General features: G+C 39.7%; 1 protein-coding gene across 1 annotated transcript in view; it reads left to right on the top strand.

Moving 5' to 3' along the window:
* The first annotated feature begins 4,968 nt into the window (after positions 1 to 4,968).
* TSNAX (translin associated factor X) overlaps positions 4,969 to 25,945 on the top strand; it is a 40,542-nt gene continuing 19,565 nt past the window's right edge. Inside the window, exons 1-4 of the mRNA XM_027588381.2 lie at positions 4,969 to 5,168; positions 5,638 to 5,742; positions 8,046 to 8,160; positions 10,846 to 10,976. Of these exons, the coding sequence (XP_027444182.1) occupies positions 5,153 to 5,168; positions 5,638 to 5,742; positions 8,046 to 8,160; positions 10,846 to 10,976 (367 nt within the window). The 5' untranslated portion in view covers positions 4,969 to 5,152. The remainder of the gene's footprint in view (positions 5,169 to 5,637; positions 5,743 to 8,045; positions 8,161 to 10,845; positions 10,977 to 25,945) is intronic.

The following is a 25,945-nucleotide window of genomic DNA, read 5'->3' as shown; positions in this document are numbered from 1 at the left end:
CCCATGAACTTACTTAACCTTAATTACCTCCTAAAAGCCCTATCTCCAAAGATAGTCATATTGAGGGTTAGGGCTCTCACAAAGCCATTTTGGGGGATGCAATTCAGTCCATAGCAAACAGGAGGTAGAATGTGAAAGAAAGAGGAGTCAAGGATGACTCTAGTTTTTCAGTCTCATCAATTGGAAAAAGAGATTTACATTAACTTAAATAGGGAATAATACCGAAGATAAGGAAGATAATAATGCTGTCTGGGGGGGACTGGGATGTTCAATTTTGGACATGCTAATTTTGAGATAAATATTAGACACTCAAGAGATATGTGAATAAGGTAATGGGATATGGGTTTTGACTGGATATGAATTTTCTAGACCGGAGACATAAAGCGGGGTTTTATTAGATTATTGATGGCATTTAAAACCATCAGAATGAGGGGCAACAGGGTGGCTCAGTCAGTTAAGCATCTGCCTTCGGCTGGGGTCATGATCCCAGTCTTGGGATAGAGCGCCACATCAGGGCTCTCTGCTCAGTGGGGAGTCTGCTTCTCCCTCTTCCTCTGCCACTCTCCCAGCTCATTCTTTCTCTCAAATAAATAAAATCTTTTAAAAAAATCAGAATGAGGTCAACATGAGACTAAGTATAATAGAGAAGACGTCTTTTGAGAAATTGATTTTTGAGTTTGGGGAGATGAGGATGAACAACAAAGGATTGAGAATTGGCTAGCGAGGGAGAAGGAGGGCCAAGAGAATGTGGTGTCTGGAAGTGGCACTGAGAAGAACTGTGTTAAATGCTGCTTATAGGTCAAGTGAGATGAGGAGTAAGTATTGATCACCAGATTTGGCATTGTGGAAGTCATTACTGATATTGGCAGCAGGAATTTCTGAGCAGTGATAGCCTGATTAGAGATGAACCAGGAGGAATGGGAATAGAGGTAGTATAAAGGTTTTATTGCAAAGAGGAGAGAGAAATGGTGGGTAAGTTGAGGTAGAAGTGGTCAGGAGACTCTTAAGATGATGTTATGACAGCAAGTTTGTATGGTGATGGGAATGATGCAGTAGAGAGCAGAAGAAAAAAAGAATAATATAGGAGAGAAAGGGGAGAATTACTAGCACACAGGGAAGAGAAAATACCCCAGCTATTTGCATGGCCCACTTGTTCACTTCCATTAGATCTATGCCCACATGTCCCCTTCTCAATGAGGTATTTTCCAATTAGCCTATTTCAATTGCAACTCACCCTCACCCCTGGCAACTCTATCCTTCATCTTTTTCTTTCCTTCACTTTATTTTTCTCTATACCAGTGATCAATTTCTAATGCTACATACTTATTTTGTCCTTGTCTGTCTCTTGTGAACAGGGATCTACAATCCTTAGAACCATACCTGTGACATGGTAGGTGCTCAAAAAATATTTGTTGAATCGTTAAGAAAATGGTTGTATCCTCTATGGCACAAATCATATTGCCAGGCATAAATTAGGCATGGAAATATTTGTGAAGATTATTAGATCTGTAAGGTTAAAGTACTTCACATCTTTTTAATTATAGATTATTAAAAATAAATTTAAGCCACATTGTTTAATGCTCTTCCTTAATAACACTTAAGTATGTCTATATATCTACATGTATATACCTATAGGATTTTAAATGTTTCCATCACTCTTTCAAAAAAAATTTTTAACAACTTTGAGATACAATTCACTTATTTATAATTCATTCATCTAAAGTGACAAATTCAATAGTTTTAAATATATTCACAGATATGTGCAACCATCATCACAATTTTAGAACAATTTATCACCTAATGAAGAAACCCCATCTACTTTAGCTATCCTTCTGTTTCCCCCCCTCCATCTCATGCCTCTCAACCCGAGGAACTGTAAATCTACTTTTTATAGATCTGTGTATTCTAAACATTTCAAATAAATGGAATCATATAATAGGTGATCTTTTGTGATGGACTTATTTCACTTAGTATGTTTTCAAGTTTCATTCATCTTGTAGCATGGATAGTATTCCTTTCTATTGCTAAACGGTTTTCTGTTAAAGAGATGTTTCACATTTTGTTTACCTATTCATCTGTTGCTGGACATTTGCTGGTTTCCACCTTTTCATTATTGTGAATAGTGCTGCTGTGAACCTTCATGTACAAGGTATACACTTAGCAGTGGAATTACTGGGTCATATGATAAGTCCATGTTTAACTTTTTGAGACTGCCAACTGTTTTCTTACAGTGGCTTCACCGTTTTACATTCCTACCAGCAATGAGAGTTCCAATTTCTTCATATTTCCACGAACACTTGTTATTTATTAAAAAAATTTTTTTTTATTATAGCCATCCTCCTGATTGTGAAGTGGTCGCTCATTGTGATTTTGCCCATCCCTTTTTATTCCCCAAATACCAGCTTCCCCTCCAGTGAAGAACTGGAAGGAAAATAATTTTCTCCTACTACGTCCTAGAATTGCTTGAAAAATAAATCTGTGAATTGGTATGTGTACACTTTACAATACCACGTCAGACCCTATAGATAGCTTTTAAATATTATGGTTATTTTAAAAATGGTCACTCGAGATTCTGGCAATTTCCCATTACCCCCCCCCCCCCCCCCAGAATTTATTTAACTGCTACGGAATAAGGTAAAAGCTAAAATAGAAAATATCTTGGGAACCTGTATTTCTTCTCTTAGTTGATTATATGCTTTTTAAAAACCTCTATCCAATTTTGATATCAGATTTTTTTTTCCTATAAAGGTGACAAATGTGAGGATTCATAAAAACAGGTGCGCTGGAAAGCTTACAGTTTTATTCAGAGTCAAATGTGGGCAATTAAAATGCAACAAGAGGAGGAGGAGGAGGAAGGAAAACCTTTCCAAAAAGTAAGGTCTTACCGAAAATGTTTACCTTCTGCTTCCCAACTTGGGGTGGTAGTTTTCCTTTAAAAACAAACAAAAATATGTTTTGCCAAATACCAAAACTATGTGTATGCATCTGAAGCAACAAAACAAGGAGACAAGGTGGAGATGCCTTCTGCAGGTTACCAGAGGTTGAAAGGTATTTCCTGACAAAGGAGCAGCTTCAGATGGGACACCTGGCAAAACCGCATATGCAAATAAGTGCTGGGAAAGTGTCCCTGGGATTCACCTCCTTTGGTTACTTTGAGAAGTCGTTACAGGTTATGAAACTTTGTTTTCTAATCCAAACAGGTATGGGAAGCAGTGAAAAGCAGTTCAAGTAACACAGCTGTAGTTAAACACTTGAACAGTAGTGGTGGCTGGAGAACGAAATATGGCTGATCGAGGTTTTGGACAGTTGAGGTCTTCAGAGCTGCTATTCCAGTAGAATTAGGAAAAAAATACCCTTTTCTCAGACTGCGGTATAATAAATATTGACCCTAAAAATGTTCATAAGTTACTGGCTTCCTTGGACGTAGAGGGAGTCACATGAAAATGATTGTATTTATATCAGATGACCCCCCCCCCCACACCCCCCAGCCCCGTGGTCAAGTTCTCTCTAATCAGAAAAGGGGGAGGGATACTGGTGGATGTCAGCAGGCTCAGACCTCCCACAAACTCGGAATTATTCTCCCCAAATCTACAAAGCAAGAGTCCTGAGTAGCCTATTTTACCCGCAAGGAAATTGTTTAATCAATTCATATATTTGAAGAGCTGCAAAGAAATGGATGCGTGGTGGCTACCTTCTTGCTTCAGAGTTGGGAGAGAGTCTAGAGATAAGCCAGAGCAGAAAACCTTCCTACTACACACTCTTGTCTTGGGTTTGAAAATACCACCATATTCTAGCCAAATTGTTTCATTTACTATTCCTTTATTCCTAAATTAACAAGGACTGTGTGTACAATACGTGCCCACAATATGGTGATTATTAAGAGACAGCGTAAAATATACTTGTGTGTGGGGACACTAGGCCTAAGCCACCCAATTTACCAAGTCTTACCCTGAGTTTATATCTAGAAGATGCTGGATTGCTACTTCGTTACCCACCCTGATGACGGGAAGCGCATTCTTCAACAAACACACTGGCTTACAAGCGCTATGGGTTCCGGGGGTTCCGGGTGGGGGCTTATAAAATGCAGAAAGTCTAGTAAGATACGGCAGTACCTGCCCCAACTAAAAAGCTCACAACTTGGTGGTGCACACCTGTTATTACCAACCTCCCTCTCTTCTTTTTTGGAGCACGACGTTGGAAATGGGTATGAAGGCTCATATTTAACTGAGCATTTACTATGCGAAAGGACAATCTTCAGGAAGCCTTCGTATTAACTCCATTTGGTTCTCAAATAAGCCTACGACGCAGGGACTATTCTATCCCTATTGCACAGATAAACAGGACAGAGATTAATTACCCGCAAGTTCACACACCCATGAAACCGAGTAAAGCGAGACCCCGCGGACGGGGGAGGCGCAGAAGGGAGGGGAGGGGGCAAGGGGAGGAGCATAGAGGGCGGGCTTTACCTCCGTCAGGACGCCGCTAACGCCATCCGCTCACTGATTTGCATATCCCCATCTCTTTACCTGCTAGCGTCACCGGCAGGGATGGAAAGTTTAAACTCCCACCTCCGTAGGGTTCGGCCTCGATCCTGAGAAAACCTTCCCATAGGCGATCGAGGGTTCGCTTCTTCCTCACAGCCTGGTCGGGAGAGCCGGAGGGCCGGCTCCCGCAGGCGAACTACAACCCCCATTACTCCCCGCGCGGAAGGCTGGGTCCACGCGGAGGGAACGTGGGGGTGTTCCAAGGCTGCCTTGGGGGGGGGTGAAAATCACGTACATCTTCCGCCGCTTTTCTACCTTCACACAGGCCTCTCCTCCATCATCTGTTTTATCAACAGAGCGTGCAATGAAGCGTGTAGAGTCGCTCTGTCTTCAGGCGCAGCAGAGGGCAGGCACGACGACGGCGCGGGCGCGAGGTCCCCGGGCCGCGCGCGGGGCGGAGTCAGTGGCGGTGGGGCCGGGGTGCAGGCCGGAAGTGTGCGAAGGCGGAGGAAGAGGCGTGAGTGGTTGCGGGCGCGCGCTTCCGGCCAGTGCGTCGACGTCGGCCGGCTGCAAAGGGGTCCTCGGCAGGCTCTCCGGCCGGCACCTTACGCATTCCGCTGGCTCCAAGGCCCTCAGTCTCCGTTCATCTCGCAGTAGGCCGTGACGACATGAGCAGCAAAGAAGGTGGCGTCCTCAGCGGCCCTGGGCGTTATTTATTCAGAGGGGGCGGATCTCCATCCATTTTGTTGGATTTTACACTTCTCTTCACCCTTGAGGGATGCCCTCTCCCCATACAGGCTCCGGGGCGGCGGCCCCAGTGATTTCCCGCCCACACTGGTCGTCTTTACACCTCGCCTTTTTTTTTTTTTTTTTTTAAATCCTCGAGCTGTGTTTTTTTAATCTTAGTTCGGTAATTGCTCCACCTTGTGCCAGATCAGGGAAGCCATTGGTGGAGCCCCGGGTGAGGTGAGCTTAAGGTTTGGGGAAAAAAAAGGCAGGGCTGTTGTTCTGTCAGTCCGCTGAGAGAGCCTCTAAGGCGAGGGCCCCGTGGGCGCTGGTTTGAGAGAAAGGAAGGGGTTAGCAGACCTTAGGTTTTGTCAACTCCTGATGGTGGAAGTGTCCTATCCAACTTTTTTCTCCTTCTCTACGTAAGGATCAGGAGGGTTCAGGAAAAGGAAGCATGACAATTTCCCACATAACCAGAGAAGAGAAGGGAAGGATGTTAATTCATCTTCACCTGTGATGTTGGCCTTCAAATGTAAGTTCTCTGTAATGGAAGTTGGCGAAGGGAAGAGAACGAAAGAGGTTGTAGCAAGGATAATTTAGACATGTTGTGCACACAAAAAAAAGTCCGTCAGAATGTGAGATGTGCCTGTGTGACTCTTTTTTACTTTTCTTGGAGGTTTTGCTCTGGTGCTGGGTCTGCCATTAAAGTCGAGATCACTCAAGTGTTGACTTTTTTTTATTACAGTTCTACAGGTAAACATTAGTTAACATCAGAAATGCCACATAACTAAAAATTACTGTGTACCCGGTATACAAATATGTATCAGGTGTGTATGTCAGGTATATATACACGCACATATATTTAATTAGTTAACTTTTAGGCATGTATTGGTTTTGTTTCCTCAACTAGACTTTTGAAGACCGGGATTACAATTTTTGTTTTGACTGTAACACTTTGCACAGAGTGGGAACTCATCTATTAGTAAATCATATACATGTTACATATACACTATACATGTATAATGTGTATGTGTGTGTATATGTGTTACTGACAGTCCTCCTTTTAACTTGGTCAAGTTGCTCCTTATTTCAAAACAAAACATAAAACAAAATTCTCCTTCCTGTCATCCTGGATCCACCTTCCTGTACCTTATGGTTTCTGTGGTTCAGGAACCTGAGAATGCCTGAGCTGTTGATTCTAACTCCCACTTATCTGAAGGCTGGATTGGGGCTGGAGCATCCACAGCAATTGACAAGTTAGGCCGTCTGCCAACAACCAGCTCTCAGTCCTCACATGGAGCCCCCCCATCGTGCTACTTGAGTGTCCTAATGTCATGGCATCTAGCTTCTCCGGTCAGCAAGGAGGAAACCACAATCTCCTTATGTCCTGATCATAATACATGGTCACTTTTGCTACATTCTGTTAGAAATGAGGCAATTTAAAAACTGCTTCATGTTTAAAGGGAAGGGAATTAGGTTCCACCTTTTGAAGGGAGTCTTAAATAATTTCTGGGCACGTTTTAAAACCACGGCACCTACAGTGATCTTCAGAGGTATAAGACAACTTGTAATTGAGAGTATTGATAAAATTGTATACGCAGTGGAGAAAATGCAGTGGGCCAAGTATTCCCTACCCTTATACTCTGACACACCTCATACAGAGCAGCTGTTTCCAAGCATATGTTGCTTTTGTATGTTTCTGTTTGCCTTTTCACACATAGTTCTTTAAGCTCGAAATTGCTTCTAAATTGCTGCCCCCATTGTCTGGTGAACTATGGTTTTCTTCATGACCTAGCTCAACTTCCTTGGAAGCTGTTTTGATTTTTCTCTCAAGCAAGTTTATTGACAGACGTTGCATTTATTCATTATCCATTCATCCATTTAGTTACGAAATTTATTGAGCATCTACTCTAGAATGTGTTAGTAGTAAACAAGAAAAATGTGGTTCCTGCTTTCCTGAACCTTTACATATATTTATTATGTGTTTTATTTATTTGTTTACATCTTTGTCTTTCACTGGACTATGCTCCTTGAGGATAGGAATTGTCTTATTTAACTTTGTATTTATAGTATCTAATTCACAATGGTCATTAATACTTAAAATAATGAAAGCTTTTGATAGCCTTTAAGTATTAGGCAAAATCCCAGCTTAATTATCTCAGTAATAAAAGAGCAGATGTATTTGATCCTTGTCAACCTGTTAATTTGGTTAATAGTTTATTCACGTTCTGGATTTTTTTAATTCATGCAAAATACATCTCTGTACTCCCTATAGGACAGGCAGTTTGCTAGGTCTTTGGCATGGCGATGCTTCTGAAAGAAAGTGGTGACTAATTAAGAGTTAAGTGGTTTATGGGTATTTCAGTCACTGGGGCTTAGAAATTCAGAAAATGTCCTTAAAAGTTATAAACTTTTAATTAAAAAAAATCCAGGTTTTTTTGGGGAGAGATAATATTGCATGTGGTCGGGTGATTTTAAAAAAGTTATGTAACTTACATAGTTGGAAGTAATTTTTGTAAGTCTCCTGTGGTAATTCTATGATAACGATCTCATGTTTACTAGATGAGGTTTTTTTGTTTGTTTGTTTGTTTTTAACAATATATACATCTTACTGTGAGGCTGTGAGTGGTAAAACCCAGTTAAAGCATACCTGTGTTTAAAGAGAATATTTTGGTTACTAGCAGTCTTTGATTTCCAGGTACTTTAAAAATAAATGAGATGATATGCTCTTCATTTTTATAGAGTAAGTAAGAGTTGCTTTATTGTGCGTAACAGTGTTGTTTGATAGGCTTGAAGCATAGAATATGCATGCTTATGGTTGTAATAATGTGTTAGCATTTCAGCAGGAACTTGATGCAAGACATGACAAATATGAGAGACTTGTGAAACTTAGTCGGGATATAACTGTTGAAAGTAAAAGGACCATTTTTCTCCTCCACAGGATTACAAGGTGAGTAAATATCTTAAAAGTTTGTTACAGTTGCATACAGTTTGATATGTATTATATATGTATTTTGTAATGCTTTATACCTCAGTGGACAGTAACTTACTGTTAGAATATTCCATGATTTATTCTATGAACCCTGGGATCAGAAGTTAGCAGCAAGTAGATTTTTTTTTTTTTTTTAAGAGAGCCAGCCAGCATGAGCTGAGGGGGAGGGGAAAGAGGAGAGGGAGAGAGAGAATCTTAAGCAGGCTCCATGCGCACTGTAGAGCTAATGTGGGCTCAGTCCCACAATCCTGAGATCATGACCTGAGCCAAAAATCAAGAGTCCTAAGTGGACTAAGCCACTTAGCATTCCAGTGGCAAGTAGATTTTAAGAATAAATATTTTAATCAGTATAGGAAGGGAAAGTTCCTATTTTCAGAGCAGCTGGGGATTTTGTGTTAAGATCACTCAGTGATACAGGTGTTGTTTGTGAAAATATTAAATTTCTAATGGTTTATTAGAGCCTGTTAAAGCTTTACTAGTTGATAACATGCAGAATTTTATATTAGGTCAGTGTTGAAATCTGCTTTATTTATCTTCCTATTCATTGTTCAATTCATTGCAATCTGCTTTTCTGCCTCACAACTTTTGAAATTGCCCAGTTACTCTTATATTGCTAAATCTAGCGCATACTCTTCTTATTTTACGTTTTTTTAGCATATGTACTATTGACTGCTTAATTCTTCTTTAGAACTTCCTTTTCCTTCAGCTCTGAGGCATCTTTTCTTTGAAATTTCTTTCTGTAAGATTATTTTATTTTATTTTTCTATGTAGGCTCTATATATATCCTGGATTCCTTGGTTGCAAATAAAAGAAACCAGCTTATGAGGCGCCTAGTGGCTCAGTTGGTTAAATGTCCAACTCTTGGTTTTGCCTCAGGTCGTGCTCTCGTGGTCAGGCGATCGAGCCCCATGTTGGGCTCTGCACTCAGGGTGGAGTCTGCTGGAGATCCTCTACCTCTGACCACCCCCCCTCCCCTGCTCATGTGCGTACATGTTCTCTCTCAAATAAATAAATTAAAAAAAAAAAAAACAACCAGCTTAAACTACCCTAAGCAGAAGAGGGAAATGAATTATAGAGATTCAGGAATATCTTATGAATGCAGCTAGGTATCTTTATCTTCCATCTTTGCTTTGTGTTTGCTTCCTATTTCATTTAATTGGCTTTCTTTGCTTCTCTGTTTTACATGAGCTTAGAAGGTGCCCACCCGGTGAATAACTCCCAAAGAGAGACTCTTGTTAAAAATTACAGATGCCTCTAGAAGGATTTACAGTATATATCTTATAAAGTGTTTAAGGAAGTCCAGATATAATTTATCATCTTTTTATTATTAAAAATATTACTGGGGGCACGGTGGTGGCCCAGTCAGTGAAGCCTCTGCCTTTGGCTCAGGTCATGATCTCCAGGTTCTGGCATCGAGCCCCGCATCGGGCTCCCTGCTGAGCGGGGAGCCTGCTTCTCCCTTCCTCCTCCCCCTGCTTGTGCTCTCTCTCGCTGTCTCTCTCAATCAAATGAATAAATAAAATCTTTAAAAAAAATATTACTGAAGTATTCTAGTCACTCATTTACAACTTTTAATAATGTGCTAATAGTTTAGTTTTTATTCTATTTTATTTATTTTATTCTATTAAGTGGAAGTGAATTTGCCATACATAGATTTACTGGAATGTGGCACTGTTAACTTTGTTTTATCTTACCTGACTCTAAAATTAGTTTTTGCTTGTTTTTTTAATGAATTCTCAGCTTATATTACAGAAAGATTTTAAGTTATTCTTGAACTTGAGCTTGTATTATGGAAAGAAGCAACACTGTTTCGACTAATTATGAACACTTTTTCAATACAAATTGCAATTTTGTTATTTTTTTTACAATTTGATTCTTTTTTTTTTAAAGATTTTATTTATTTATTTGACAGAGAGAGACACAGCAAGCGAGAGAGAACACAAGCGGGGGAGTGGGAGAGGGAGAAGCAGGCTTCCCGCCGAGCAGGGAGCCTGATGCGGGGCTCGATCCCAGGACCCTGGGATCATGACCTGAGCTGAAGGCAGACGCTTAACGACTGAGCCACCCAGGCGCCCCTACAAATTGCAATTTTAAAAGAATTGATATTAGTATTCAGCAGTTTAAAGAAATAATAGAACTGTGATGGGATCTTAATATTTTAGAAAAAGCCATGTTATTGTGTAAAGTCATCTTTTAAGTATTTCTCCATCAAAAACAATACATTGTTATTATAGTAAACTTAGGAAGTAATAGTCTTTAGGAAAATAATAAATTGTATAAAAGTAAAGATACTGAATGAAATAAGTCAGTCATAATACTCAGCTACTGTAAGTGGGCAGATTTCATATTTTATACACATATTTTATATATATACATATATATATATATATTTTTTAAAGCTCTGTGCCCAATGTGGTGCTTGAACTCCTGCCCCTGAGATTAAGAGTCGCATGCGCTACCAACTGAGCCAGCCAGGCACCCCTGATTTTACATATTTTTAATAAAATATAATTGTGGTTTTGAGTTAGAAGTATCCAGATACAATATTTATTTAGCCCTGTGTTCATTGGTGTTTAGATCATTTCAGTTTTTCACTAAAGCATCTGGCTGATATTCTAAAAGTTCCCAATATCTTGATTATAGTGCTCCTGATACGGAAGAGATATTGACTGACTCAGAAATTAAATTGGATGGTGTTAGACAAAAGATATTGCAAGTAGCCCAAGAGCTCTCAGGAGAAGACATGCATCAATTTCATAGAGCCATTACTACAGGTAAGTGTAGGTTCATTTCAGTGGTAACGTTAAAAAAAAAAACAATAGCAACAGTGTGTTACATGAGTAATGTGTGAGTTGCATGAATTTTAATTGACACTTGGTGAAATGTTATTGGCTTTAAAAATTGGGACTTTGGAATAATAATATAAAGACAATCCAAAAACGTTTAATTGGCTTTATTATTTTAATTATGTAAAATAGTCATTGATAGATTTTAATAAAGTCATTGAAAAAACGGACCTAACAGAATGAACTTTATTCTTGATTGTGTAGGGTGTATTCAGACAGGGCACATCTCATTTCCCACTGTGGGTATATCTCACTGGTGGTTCTGAGTTTCAATTTAAGTAGGCTTATAAAAGAGAATATATTGCCTAGCCAGGTGGACCTAGCATCTCATAGTGTGACTCCATACTGGAATTTTAGGATACTACTGGGTTTTATATAAACACAAATCACTTTATATATATATATACACAAATCGGTCACATAAATATTTAAAGTGCTTGGTTCTTTTCATCCTTTTCTTAATGTGAATTCATTGACAGGAGAGGTACTACATAATTCAAAAAGATAAAGTCAAAGGTGGATTCATATTTATAGAAGAATGTGAAAGTTCTGTTTCTATCATATAGCTGATTCCACTGAACTCAGGGCATTTCATCATGAGGAATGAGTTTATGTGGTACCTGCTCAGTGTGTCCGGTTTTAGTGTGAACATTTATAATGTTTCAGAAATGTCAACCTGTAGTATGTTTAAATGTCTTTTGTTGTTGTTGCTCAGTAATTATATATATAGTTGACCCTTGAACAATGGGTCAGGACTATGGGTGCTGACTCCTCACACAGCCAAATATCTACATAAACTTTTGACTCCCCCAAAACTTAACTACCAATAGCCTCCTATTGACTGGAAGTGGTACTGATAATATGAACAGTCTGTTAACATGTTTTTTTTTTTTTTAAGATTTTATTTATTTGACAGATAGACACAGCAAGAAAGGGAACACAAGCAGTGGGAGTGGGAGAGGGAGAAGCAGGCTTCCCACGGAGCAGGGAGCCTGATGCAGGGCTCGATCCCAGGATCATGAGATCATGACCCAAGCTGAAGGCAGTCGCTTAACTGACTGAGCCACCTAGGTGCCCCTAAAACAAGCCTCTTGAAGGAAACATGAGAATATCTTCGTGATCTTGTAGTAGAAAACGTTTTTTTTGAAATGACACTAACATTAACTGATAAAGGAAAAATGGATCATTTGGATTTCATTAAAATTAAGACATCATTTATCAGAAGACATCATTAAAGTGAAAAGGCAAGCTGAAGTCTGAAGAGAAGACACACACATACCTTGGATAAAGGACTCACATAGAGAATATATAAAGAATTCCTACAAATCAACAAGAAGACATGCAATTTTAAAAATTGGACAGGGGTGCCTGGCTGGCTCAGCAGGCAGAGCTTGTGATTCTTGATCTCTGGGTCATGAGTTCGAGCCCCATGTTGGGTGTAGAGATTACTTTAGAAAAAATGGACAAAAAACTTCAACGGGCCTCAGAATAAATATTCATACAGCTAATAAGCGTATGAAAAGGTGCTGAGCATATTCACTAGAGTCATGCAAAGTAAAGCCAAATGAGATGCCATTTACTCACCTGCAAGATGAAATTATAAATATGAGTGACAATACCATTTTAAAAAGTTTTGGCAGTATTTAGCTAAAAATATGTGTCTACTGCATGATCCCTTCTGGGGATGTACCCAATAGTGAGGCTCATGTCACCAAAAGACATATGCAAGAAAGCTGGTAACAGCTGTAGTGATAATATCCTAAAACTGAAAAATGACCCAAGATGTCCATCAACAGGAGGATGGATAAATTATGGTATAATTGTATGTGTAATAACTATGTAGCAATAAAAAATGATAAGCATGCATGCCAGCAAATATGAGTATCACATACATTCTGTTGGGCAAAATAAGCAGACACAAAGGAGTGTCTGCTGTTAATTCCATTTAAGTGACGTTCAAAAAGAGGCAAAATTAATATAAGGAGTTAAAAGGCAGGATAGTGGTTACCTGGGAGTGGAGGTTGGGGGCAGGTGTTACTGATTAGAGGCATGAAGGAACCTTCTGGAGTGATAAAAATGTTTTGTACTTTTAGCTGGGTGATGTTAAATAGTGTACACATAGTAAAAATTCACTGAGTTACGTATTTAAGATTTATACAATTTAAATAAATTATAACTTTTTTCTTTAAATTTTTTATTGTTAATCACCATACACTACATCATTAGTTTTGATGTAGTGTTCCATGATTCATTATTTGCATATAACACCCAGTGCTCCACGCAGAACGTGCCCTCTTTAATACCCATTACCAGGCTAACCCATCCCCCCACCCCCACCCCTCTAGAACCTTCAGTTTGTTATTCAGAGTCCGCCCTCTCTCATGGTTCGTCTCCCCCTCTGATTTCTCCCCCTTCATCCTTCCCCTCCTGCTATCTTCTTTTTTTTTTCTTAACATATATTGCATTATTTGTTTCAGAGGTATAGGTCTGTGATTCAACAGTCTTGCACAATTCACAGCGCTCACCATAGCACATACCCTCCCCAGTGTCTGTCACCCAGCCACCCCATCCCTCCTAAACCACCCCCACTCCAGCAACCCTCAGTTTCTTTCCTGAGATTAAGAATTCCTCATATCAGTGAGTTCATATGATACATGTCTTTCTCTGATTTATTTCACTGAGCATAACACCCTCCAGTTCTATCCACGTCGTTGCAAATGGCAAGATCTCATTCCTTTTGATGGCTGCAAAATATTCCATCGTGTGTGTGTGTATATATATATATATGTATATATATATGTGTGTGTGTGTGTGTGTGTGTGTGTATGTATATATATCTCACATCTTTATCCATTCACCTGTCGATGGACATCTTCACTCTTTCCACAGTTTGACTATTGTGGACATTGTTGCTATAAACATCAGGGTGCACATACCCTTCGGATCCCTACGTTTGTATCCTTGGGGTAAATACCCAGTAGTGCAATTGCTGGGTCATAGGGTAGCTCTATTTTCAACTGTTTGAGGAACCTCCATACTGTTTTCCAGAGTGACTGCACCAGCTTGCATTCCCACCAACAGTGTAGGAGGGTTCCCCTTTCTCCACATCCCCGCCAACATCTGTCGTTTCCTGACTTGTTATTTTTAGCCATTCTGACTGGTGTGAGGTGGTATCTCATTGAGGTTTTGATTTGGATTTCCCTGATGCCGAGCGATGTTGAGCACTTTTTCACGTGTCTGTTGGCCATTTGGATGTCTTCTTTGGAAAAAAGTCTGTTCATGTCTTCTGCCCATTTCTTGATTGGATTATTTGTTTTTTGGGTATTGAGTTTGATAAGTTCTTTATAGATTTTGAATACTAGCCCTTTATGTGATATGTCATTTGGAAATATCTTCTCCCATTCTGTCGGTTGTCTTTTCATTTTGTGGACTGTTTCCTTTGCTGTGCAAAAGCTTTTTATCTTGATGAAATCCCAATAGTTCATTTTTGCCCTGGCTTCCCTTGCCTTTGGCGATGTTTCTAGGAAGAAGTTGCTGCGGCTGAGGTCGAAGAGGTTGCTGCCTGTGTTCTTTAGGATTTTGATGGACTCCTGTCTCACATTTAGGTCTTTCAACCATTTGGACTCTATTTTTGTGTGCGGTGTAAGGAAATCGTCCAGTTTCATTGTTCTGCACGTGGCTGTCTGATTTTCCCAACACCATTTGTTGAAGAGACTGTCTTTTTTCCATTGGACATTCTTCCCTGCTTTGTCAAAGATTAGTTGACCATAGCATTGAGGGTCCGTTTCTGGGCTCTCGATTCTGTTCCATTGATCTATGTGTCTGTTTTTGTGCCAGTACCATACTGTCTTGATGATGACAGCTTTGTAATAGAGCTGGAAGTCCGGAATTGTGATGCCGCCAGCATTGCTTTTCTTTCTCAACTTTCCTCTGGCTATTCAGGGTCTTTTCTGGTTCCATACAAATTTTAGGATTATTTGTTCCATTTCTTTGAAAAAAGTGGATGGTATTTTGATGGGGATTGCATTGAATGTGTAGATTGCTCTAGGTAGCATGGACATCTTCACAATATTTGTTCTTCCAATCCATGAGCATGGAACGTTTTTCCATTCCTTTGTGTCTTCCTCAATTTCTTTCATGAGTATTTTATAGTTTTCTGAGTACAGATCCTTTGCCTCTTTGGTTAGATTTATTCCTAGGTATCTTATGATTTTGGGTGCAGTTGTAAATGGGATCGACTCCTTGATTTGTCTCTCTTCTGTCTTGTTGTTGGTGTCTAGGAATGCCACTGATTTCTGTGCATTGATTTTATATCCTGCCACTTGACTGAATTCCTGTATGAGTTCTAGCAGTTTTGGGGTGGAGTCTTTTGGGTTTTCCACATAAAGTATCACATCATCTGCAAACAGTGAGAGTTTGACTTCTTTGCCGATTTGGATGCCTTTGATTTCTTTTTGTTGTCTGATTGCTGTGGCTAGGACTTCTAATACTATGTTGAATAGCAGTGGTGAGAGTGGACATCCCTGCCGCGTTCCTGACCTTAGGGGGAAAGCTCTCAGTTTTTCCCCATTGAGAATGATATTTGCTGTAGGTTTTTCATAGATGGCTTTTATGATATTGAGGTATGTACCCTCTATCCCTATACTCTGAAGAGTTTTGATCAAGAAAGGATGCTGTACTTTGTCAAATGCTTTTTCTGCATCTATTGAGAGGATCATATGATTCTTGTTCTCTCTTTTGTTAATGTATTGTATCACGTTGATTGATTTGCGGATGGTTGAACCATCCTTGCAGCCCAGGGATAAATCCCACTTGGTCGTGGTGAATAATCCTTTTAATGTACTGTTGGATCCTATTGGCTAGTATTTTGGTGAGAATTTTTGCATCCATGTTCATCAAGGATATTGGTCTGTCATTCTCCTTTTTGATGGGGTCTTTGTCTGGTTTGGGGATCAAGGTAATGGTGGCCTCATAAAACAAGTTTGGAAGTTTTCCTTCCATTTCTATTTTTTGGAACAGTTTCAGGAGAATAGGTATTAATTCTTCCTTAAATGTTTGGTAGAATTCCCCTGGGAAGCCATCTGGCCCTGGGATCTTGTTTGTTGGGAGATTTTTGATGACTGCCTCAATTTCTTAGGGGTTATAGGTCTGTCAAGTTTTCTATTTCTTCCTGGTTCAGTTTTGGTAGTTGATACATCTCTAGGAATGCATCCATTTCTTCCAGGTTATCTAATATGCTGGCATAGAGTTGCTCATAATATGTTCTTTATTTTATTTTATTTATTTATTTGACAGAGAGAGACACAGCAAGAGAGGGAACACAAGCAGGGGGAGTGGGAGAGGGAGAAGCAGGCTTCCCATGGAGCAGGGAGCCCAATGCGGGGCTCGATCCCACGGCCCTGGGATCATGACCTGAGCCAAAGGCAGATGCTTGATGACTAAGCCACCCTGGTGCCCGCTCATAATATGTTCTTATAATTGTTTGTATTTCTTTGGTGTTGGTTGTGATCTCTCCTCTTTCATTCATGATTTTGTTGATTTGGGTCATTTCTCTGTTCTTTTTGATAAGTCTGGCCAGGGGTTTATCAATCTTGTTAACTCTTTCAAAGAACCAGCTCCTAGTTTCGTTGGTCTGTTCTAGTGTTCTTTTGGTTTCTAGTTCATTGATTTCTGCTCTGATCTTTATTATTTTTCTTCTCCTGCTGGGTTTAGGCTTTATTTGCTGTTTTTTCTCTAGCTCCTTTAGGTGTAGGGTTAGGTTGTGTATTTGAGACCTTTCTTGTTTCTTGAGAAAGGCTTGTATTGCTATATACTTTCCTCTCAGGACTGCCTTTGCTGTATCCCAAAGATTTTGAATAGTTGTGTTTTCATTTTCATTGGTTTCCATGAATTTTTTAAAATTCTTCTTTAATTTCCTGGTTGACCCATTCATTCTTTAGTAGGATGCTCTTTAGCCTCCATGTATTTGAGTTCTTTCCGACTTTCCTCTTGTGATTGAGTTCTAGTTTCAAAGCATTGTGGTCTGAAAATATGCAGGAAATACTCCCAATCTTTTGGTACCGGTGGAGACCTGAATTGTGATCTAGGATGTCATCTATTCTGGAGAATGTTCCATGGGCACTAGAGAAGAATGTGTATTCCGTTGCTTTGGGATGGAATGTTCTGAATATGTCTGTGAAGTTCATTTAGTCCAGTGTGTCATTTAAAGTCTTTATTTCCTTGTTGATCTTTTGCTTAGCTGATCTGTCCATTTCAGTCAGGGGGGTGTTAAAGTCCCCCACTATTATTGTATTGTTGTCAATGTGTTTCTATGCTTTTGTTATTAATTGCCTTATATAATTGGCTGCTCCCATGTTAAGGGCATAGATATTTACAACTGTTAGATCTTCATGTTGGATAGACCCTTTAAATAGGATATAGTGTCCTTCCTCATCTCTTATTACAGTCTTTGGTTTAAAACGTAAGTTGTCTGATATAAGGATTGCCACCCCAGCTTTCTTTTGGTGTCCATTAGCATGGTAAATGGTTTTCCACCCCCTCACTTTCAATGTAGGGGTGTCTTTTGGTCAAAATGAGTCTCTTGCAGGCAGCACATCGATGGGTCTTGTTTTTTAATCCAATCTGATAGCCTGTGTCTTTTGATTGGGGCATTGAGCCCATTTACATTCAGGGTAACTATTGAAAGGTATGAATTTAGTGCCATTGTATTGCCTGTAAGGTGACTGTTACTGTATATCGTCTGTGTTCTTTTCTGATCTATGCTGCTTTTAGGCTCTCTTTGCTTAGAGGACCCCTTTCAATATTTCTTGGAGGGCTGGTTTCGTGTTTGCAAATTCCTTTAGTTCTTGTTTGTCCTGGAAGCTTTTTATCTCTCCTTCTATTTTCAGTGACAGCCTAGCTGGATATAGTATTCTTGACTGCATAATTTTCTCATTTAGTGCTCTGAAAATATCATGCCAGTCCTTTCTGGTCTGCCAGGTCTCTGTGGATAGGTCTGTTGCCAGTCTAATGTTTCTACCATTGTAGGTTACTTATCTCTTCTCCCGAGCTGCTTTCAGGATTTTCTCTTTGTCTCTGAGACTCGTAAGTTTTACTATTAGATGTTGGGGTGTTGACCTATTTTTATTGTTTTTGAGAGGGGTTCTCTGTGCCTCCTGGATTTTGATGCCTGTTTCCCTCCCCACATTAGGGAAGTTCTCTGCTATAATTTGCTCCAATATACCTTCTGCCCCTCTCTGTCTTTCTTCTCTTTCTGGGATCCCAATTATTCTAATGTTGTTTCGCCTTATAGTATCGCTTATCTCTCGAATTCTGCCCTCGTGTTCCAGTAGTTGTTTATCTCTCTTTTTCTCAGCTTCTTTATTTTCCATCATTTGGTCTTCTATATCGCTGATTCTCTCTTCTGCCTCATTTATCCTAGCAGTTAGTGCCCCCATTTTTGATTGCACCTCATCAATAGCCTTTTGATTTCGACTTGGTTAGATTTTAGTTCTTTTATTTCTCCAGTAAGGGTTTCTCTAATAACTTCCACGCTTTTTTCAAGCCCAGCTAGTATCTTTAAAATCATGAATCTGAACTCTTGGTCCGACATCGTACTAATGTCCGTATTGAGTAGGTCCCTGGCAGACAGTACTACCTCTTGTTCTTTTTGTTGTGGTGATCTTTTTCATCTTGTCATTTTCTCCAGAGGAGAAGAGATGAATGAGAGAACAAAATGCTAACAGGGTAACAACGTCCCCAGAAAATATACTCTAATAAAATCAGAAAAGACCTGAAACAAGGGGAAAAGAAAGGGAAAGAAAGAAAAAAGAAAGAGAAAAAAAGAAAAAACAAAAAGATAAAAACAAAACAACAGAACAAAAAAAAAAACAGAATATGATCAAATATCAGGCTGGTGCATAGATCAGTGCCACACACTAGATTTTGGGTGTATTTTCATCTGTTAGAAGAAAGTGTCTCCCAAAATTTTAAAGAAAGAAAGACTTATATATGTACAAAATAAGGGTTGATACGATGAAAGGATGGAATATGAGTGTAAAGATGAAAATTATAAAAAATTTTATAAAAGGAATTGGTACGATAAGTTGTTTGAAAAAAGAAAAGAGGATTTAAAAAAAAAAGGAAAGAAAGAAAAAAAAATGGGAGAGAATGTGATCAGGCAGGAGTCTAAAACAAAGCCATACACTAGAGATTTAGGGTATATTTTGATCTGTTAGAAGAAAGTATCTCAAAATTTTATTTATTTATTTTTAAAAGATTTTATTTATTTTATTTGAGAAAGAGATAATGAGAGAGTATGAGAGGGAAGAGGGTCAGAGGGAGAAGCAGACCCCCTGCTGAGCAGGGAGCCCAATGTGGGACTCGATCCTGGGACTCCAGGATCATGACCTGAGCTGAAGGCAGTCGCTTAACCAGCTGAATCACCCAGGCGCCCTATCTCAAAATTTTAAAGAGAGAACAACTTACATATATATATATATATATATATATATATATGTATATATATATATATATGCCAAAAATAAGGGTAACTACTATGAAGGGATAGATTATGAGTATAAAAATGTTTTTTTTTTAAAAGGGATTGATAAGATGTTGGTTGAAAAAGGGAAAAAGAAAAATTCAAAAAAAAAGGACAGTTAAAAAAAATTAACATTGAAAGACTAAAGAATCATGGTAAAAAAGTCATGAATTCTATGTGCAGTATTCCCCTTTCGCTGGAGTTCTGCCTTTCTCCTTGATCGGTAAACTTGGTCTTGGCTGGTTGTTCTTGCTGATCTTTTGGGGGAGCGGCCTGTTGCCGTGGTTCCCAAATGTCTTTGCCGGAGGTGGAATTGCCCTGCCCTTTCCTGGTAAATTCCCCGCCCTTTCCTGGTCTGGTCTAAGCAATCTGCTCGGGTTTGCTTTCGGGAGCTTTTGTTCCCTGCAAGCTTTCCGTACAGCTTTGGGGGCTGAGAGTGAAAATGGCGGCCTCCTAATCTCTGCCCCGGAGGAGCCGAGACCTTGGGGCCCCGCCCCTCAGTGCGCCCCCAGAGAAAAGCAGTCACTCCCGTCTTCCCGGTCTCCGGCCGCAGTCCTTGCTCACCCGGCTTGTGACCGAGCGTTTCTCTCTCTGGCACCCGACCCCGTGTGGAGTCTCCAAACCCAGCAGAAACCTGCGGTGCGCTCTTGTGCCGCTCCTCCTGGTGGAGGAAGGGCAGTCTCCCCGGATCTGCCACTTGTTGGGTCCCTGCTGAGGAGCAGTGGCCCGACTGGGCCATGGATCACGGTTTATGGCCACCCCGAGCTGAGAGCCCGCGCCTCGGCTCCGTCTCTGCAGCTGGCTTCCCCGCTCTGATATCTGGGAGCTCTGCCGCACTCAGGCATCCCCAGTCTTTCTGTGACCCTGAGGGTCCTGAGACCACAGTGTCCCGCGAGGGTTCCGCCCCCCACTTAGCCACTGGAGTGACGTCCCTCAGTGGAGCCAACTTCTAAAATTTCCGATTTTGTGTCCGCTGCTCTATCACTTGCCAGAAGCGGCCGACGGAGGCCCCCTCCCCCGCCGTCTATCCTCCCGAATATCGCCTTGGATTCACTTCCCCGAACGTCCTACCTTCCAGAAAGTGGTCGTTTTTCTGTTCAGAGAGTTGTTACTATTCTTTTCTTCGATCTCCTGTTGAGTTCTTAGGTATTCAGAATGGTTTGATCCCTATCCAGCTGAATTTCTGAGACCCGACGAAATCCAGGTCCCCTACTCCTCTGCCATCTTGGTCTGCCAATTATACCTCATTTTTTTTTTTACAAAGTCACTATTGACAAATTCTTAGTTCCTTTTTCTAGAGCAGTTCTTTGTATCAGGAGATCATATCAATAATCTCTTTATGGTTTAGGGGTGCCTGGCTGGCTTAGAAGAGCCTCTGACTCTTGATCTTGGGGTTGGGAGTTCGAGACCCACATTGGGTGTAGAGATTAGTTAAATAAATAAAACTTAAAATCTCTTCGGGCGCCTGGGTGGCTCAGTTGGTTAAGCGACTGCCTTCGGCTCAGGTCATGATCCCAGGGTCCTGGGATCGAGTCCCACATCGGGCTCCCTCTGCTCTGTGGGGAGCCTGCTTCTCCCTCTGCCTCTGCCTGCCACTCCCCCTGCTTGTGCTCACTCTCTCTCTCTCTCTCTCTCTGTCAAATAAATAAAATCTTTAAAAAAAAAAAATCCTAAAAAAAAAAAAAAATCTTCATGGCAGTCTTGTGGTGAAAATAAATGCCATGTTTAGTGAAAACAGCTATGCTATTTGTATTGATGACGTTCTTTGTCAGAATCCTTTTGGTGAGGTTTCTCTTGGGTACCCTGACATTTGTAGTTGTTAGGCAGGGCAGATAATGTTTTTTGTTTTGTTTTGGTTAGATTTTATTTATTTATTTGACAGAGATAGAGAGTGAGAGTATGCGCACAAGCAAGGGGAGTGGCAGGCAGAGGGAGAGGGAGAAGCAGGTTCCCCGCTGAGCACAGAGGCTGAAGTTCTTGAGCAAAGGCAGATGCTTTACCCACTGAGCTACCCAGGCATCCCATGGGGCAGATAATGTTTGTGGCAATGTTTGCCTTGTTCTATTTGATCTCCTGAGATTTTTATCTGCCTCTTCTAGGTGAAGTGGATTGGGAAGGAGGTAAGCTTGAATATCCAGCACATTTCCCTTTGTCAGTTCTCAGGGTTGACTGGATTCCAAAAGTGGCATTTTTAGGCTGCAGGTATGTTATAGATCTTTTCAGGGATATAGATCAGGGGCAGTGGTATTGGGGCGCCTGGTTAGACTTGGTCGGAAAAGCATGTGGCTCTTGATCTCAGGCTCCTGAGTTCGAGCCCCATGTTGGGAGTAGAGATTACCTAAAAAAAAAAAAAATTCAATAAACAGGAGCAGTCGTGTTTATCATTTGTTGATATGTGAGTATTATACTGCCATGAGGAGTCCCAGTGATGTATTGCTATTATTCCACCCTGAGAGCTGGAGTAGTAGCTTAAACCATACTAGCGACAGATCCATGGCCGACTTATATTTCAGTCAGAGTGGTCCTGCCATGTATAAATAGGTATGCGTGTATAATCCATAGGGCTACTGGGTGGTGGAATTGGTGGTGGGGAGCAAGTTGGATCTCTCAGTTTCTAGAAAGTCCTTGATCTGAAGAAGCAGTATGGTCTGAATGTCTTACTGCCTCTACAGCTTCTAAGTGTCCTATTAACTTGGATAACTAAAGCCAAGAGTTTGAATAACTTCCATAAGCTTGATCATTTTTTTGTTACATCATGCAATAAGCTTATCTTGTAAAAATTCATGGCAATGTAATACATATAATAAAAGCTGGCTACAGTAGTCTTCACTTTTGACTTCAGTCCATGCTTAAAACTTTTGTACTTCTGTAAGAACTGGTATATTTTCCTCACAATGTTGGTGCTTTGTCATATGATGATGTGTTTCGATTAAACTTCTCAATTCCATATTAGTTCAAGGTTAAGCCCTACTAATCCTGATAACTTAAAGTTCTGGTGGGACAGCATAGACTTGCTTTATTTCGCCCAGTAATCTATTTTGTATGTTCTTCATCAATGAGTAAAGTATAAGGAAAGACTTGAAACAAGAGTGAGAACCATATAGATAGTGACATGAAAAGAAACCTAGAACGTTGCACTTGGCTTTTAGAACAAAACAGAGAAATGAAGAAAAAAGATAAAATGGACATTTCATTGAGTCAATAGAATGTTTCTTAAGTCAGGAAGGAGACAATGGACTCTTGGAAAGAGTTTAGATAGGGCATTAATAAAATGGAAGCAGTCTTCAGATTTTCCCTCTTCAGTGTATCATTGAGGATTATTTGAAGCATCAATTCCATTTTAGGCCTTTATCCATTTTTTGTAAGTTTTTTGGAGATTGCCTACTCATGGGTTAAAAATTTAAGGATTCCTTGAATCTCACTTTTCTGTAGTTAAGTCCTTAAAATAAAATGAGATTCTTTAAGCCAAAGCAATAAAGTTGTTTTTTTCTTAAAGTTAAGGAATAAAGCAGTTAAATACAGAGGTAACTTGGACTTAAAATTTTGCTGACAGGTATTTTGTTTGATAAAATAAGATTACTTATAATTAGAGTAGCATTAACAATATGATGTTTATGAATAGCTTGCTGCTTGTAATTGTTAAATGCTTGTTTTGGTGTTACTCCAAATAGTTGTTCTTTTGACTTGAAGATAAAACAATTCTGGCATTGAACTAAAGGAGTTCTGTGCTTTTCCTCATTAAGAATAGTGCTAATGGCACGCAGAGCATTTCCCTAAGGGATACTTGTGTGAGCTCAAACGTTGAGTATCCTCCTAATAATTGAACAACAACAAAAAGTTAGGTCTGTTTTCTACACATTTCTTATCAGAGTAGATTACAGATTGTCCCAAGGGATGGTTAAACAAATGAACGAATAATTAGTTGCTTGAAATAAGTCACTTAAAAAAATGCTGGGTTCTTGTCATGTTTTTGTTTTGTGTTTTTCTCTTGTTGAAAAATTAACAGTTGGGGGAAAATGTTCTCCATCTCAAAAAAAATTTGTTTAGTTTATATCACTCTGATAATGATAAAAATTGTCATTTAATTTTGAGACATTTTGGTGTACATAACTAAGTTCAGACCCTAACTAATATTTTAATTCTCCTATTCAGGAATGTGAATGATGGGTTAAGTGGATGTTTGGGGCCGTTTGGGGCCAGTTAAGGATTTTTTTTTTTAGCTGTTGTTCTTTATGACCTTTGTAATATCCCTAAGTTATAGATATTCTTACTGCTAAATAAGTGGGAAAATTGAGTTACACAGGAGTTAAGCAACTTGCCCAAGATAAGCTAGTAAAGTGGTACCATTGGTTTCTTACCATATGGATTTAATTTATGTATTGACTTTAGAACCTACCTAACTCCTAGTAAAGGCTTAATCTTGCTTTAAGTCCCCTTCCCCCAGTATTAGGGTTTTCCTTACAAACCCAGCACACATTATAGCTCTTATGTTGCTCCTTTTGTCCATAGCACTTAAAACCTTCTGACACACTATGTAGTTTCTTTATATATTATATTGTCTCTCTTTCTTGTATTAGAATGTGGATTCTACAAGTCTCTACAGATTTTGTTGTTCACTGATGTGTCCCAGACACATAACAGATGTTTGATAAATGTTGAGAGAATGAAAAACAAAACTGTTTTAGAAGGGCTTTTATTTTTTTGTTCAACCAAATCCTTTATCTGATGATTTGCTTTTGCAAATTTTTATTTGACTTTTTTTGTTCCTTCCAAAAGAAAACGTGTTTCCAGTGGCTATTACTTACATATGATAGTAGAAACAGGATCGGTATTAATATTTAGGAAATTCTAAACTTAATTATGTCAGTACAGAGAGATTTGATACAGGTTCAGCCTATTAGCAAAATTTAGAAGGCTCACTGAGAAAATGAACTAGGATACGAAGAGTCATAAGCCTTTGGAGTGATAGTGAGAAGAATTTAGTGAAGGGAAAGATATAGCTGAAAATTGAATTTATCTGATTATGTATGAGATTCAGTATGCCAGAGATGTTATTATGATAAAGCTAAAAACTGAAACAGATTAATAAACCATGACATTTTGGTGGCTTAACAAAACAGGAGTTGTTTCTCACTTTAAAGTCCAGGCTTTGTGATGGTAGTTTGCACGTGCTCTGCCAGCTTATTCAGGGACCCAGGATCATGGGGCTCTGGTATTATCAATACATGGTTTCCAAGATGGATTAGGGCATCAAAATAAAGCCGGTGGGTTGTGGGAAAGAAGAGTGCAGGGTGATGCCTGAGGTTTTTGTGGGCCAGCCCTACAAAAGGTGGATCACGTCTGCCCACATTTTATTGGCCAGTCATGTGGCCACATCTAACTTCAAGGGAGAATGAGAAATATGGTCTCTTCCTGTGCCAAGGATAATGAAATATGTTTGGTGAATAGTCAGTTTTTCTCTGCCCAATATGGCAATTTGATGTCCATTTGCTTTAGTGGAAATTCCAGGTATATGCGTGATGATGGATTTAAAATTTTTTTCTGAATGTATTTTAATTTTTTTTGAAAACATTCATTTTACCTAATTTGAGAATAATTTTATAACTGAAAGAATGGTTAGAGGATACCTAGTCCTGCTACCTCATTTTCTAAATGAGCTTAGTGATGGTATTGGAATTGAAATCTGATTTATTTCATCTGCTCTGATACATTTTCTGCTAGACCCCCTCTTCTCTGATAGCTAGTATTTAGTGCTTTTTCCTGTAATTGTTTTTTCCAAAGCCAAAGGCTTTTACTTGACTATCTCAGATCCTGTATTTGGTTAAAGACACTTGTACTTCCATTAATTTTATCTATACATGTAAGTAAAATAGATAGTTTAAATTTGCATTTAAATGTGAGATGGTTCAGTAGACATTTTTCCTGACTATTTTAATCACAATTTAGGGGCGCCTGGGTGGTTCAGTCAGTAAAGCATCTGCCTTCGGCTCAGGTCATGATCCTGAGGTCCTGGGATTGAGCCCCATGTTGGGCTCTTTGCTTGGCGGGGAGCCTGCTTCTCCCTCTCCCTCTGCCTGCTGCTCCGCCTGCTTGTTTTCTCTCTGTCAAATGGGTGAATAAAATCTTTTAAAACAAGATCACAATTTAATAAGTGTATATGTTGTGGGGCGCCTGGGTGGCTCAGTCGGTTAAGCGTCTGCCTTCAGCTCAGGTCATGATCCCAGAGTCCTGGGATCGAGCCCCGCATCGGGCTCCCTGCTCGGCGGGAAGCCTGCTTCTCCCTGTCCCACTCCCCCTGCTTGTGTTCCCTCTCTCGCTGTGTCTCTATCTGTCAAATAAATAAATCTTAAAAAAAAAAAAAGTGTATATGTCGTAG

This window comes from Zalophus californianus, chromosome 15, assembly GCF_009762305.2.
Source record: "Zalophus californianus isolate mZalCal1 chromosome 15, mZalCal1.pri.v2, whole genome shotgun sequence".
NCBI classification, from domain to species: domain Eukaryota; kingdom Metazoa; phylum Chordata; class Mammalia; order Carnivora; family Otariidae; genus Zalophus; species Zalophus californianus.
The sequence above is the reverse complement of the archived record's forward strand: the minus strand, read 5'-3'. Positions and strand labels throughout refer to the sequence as shown.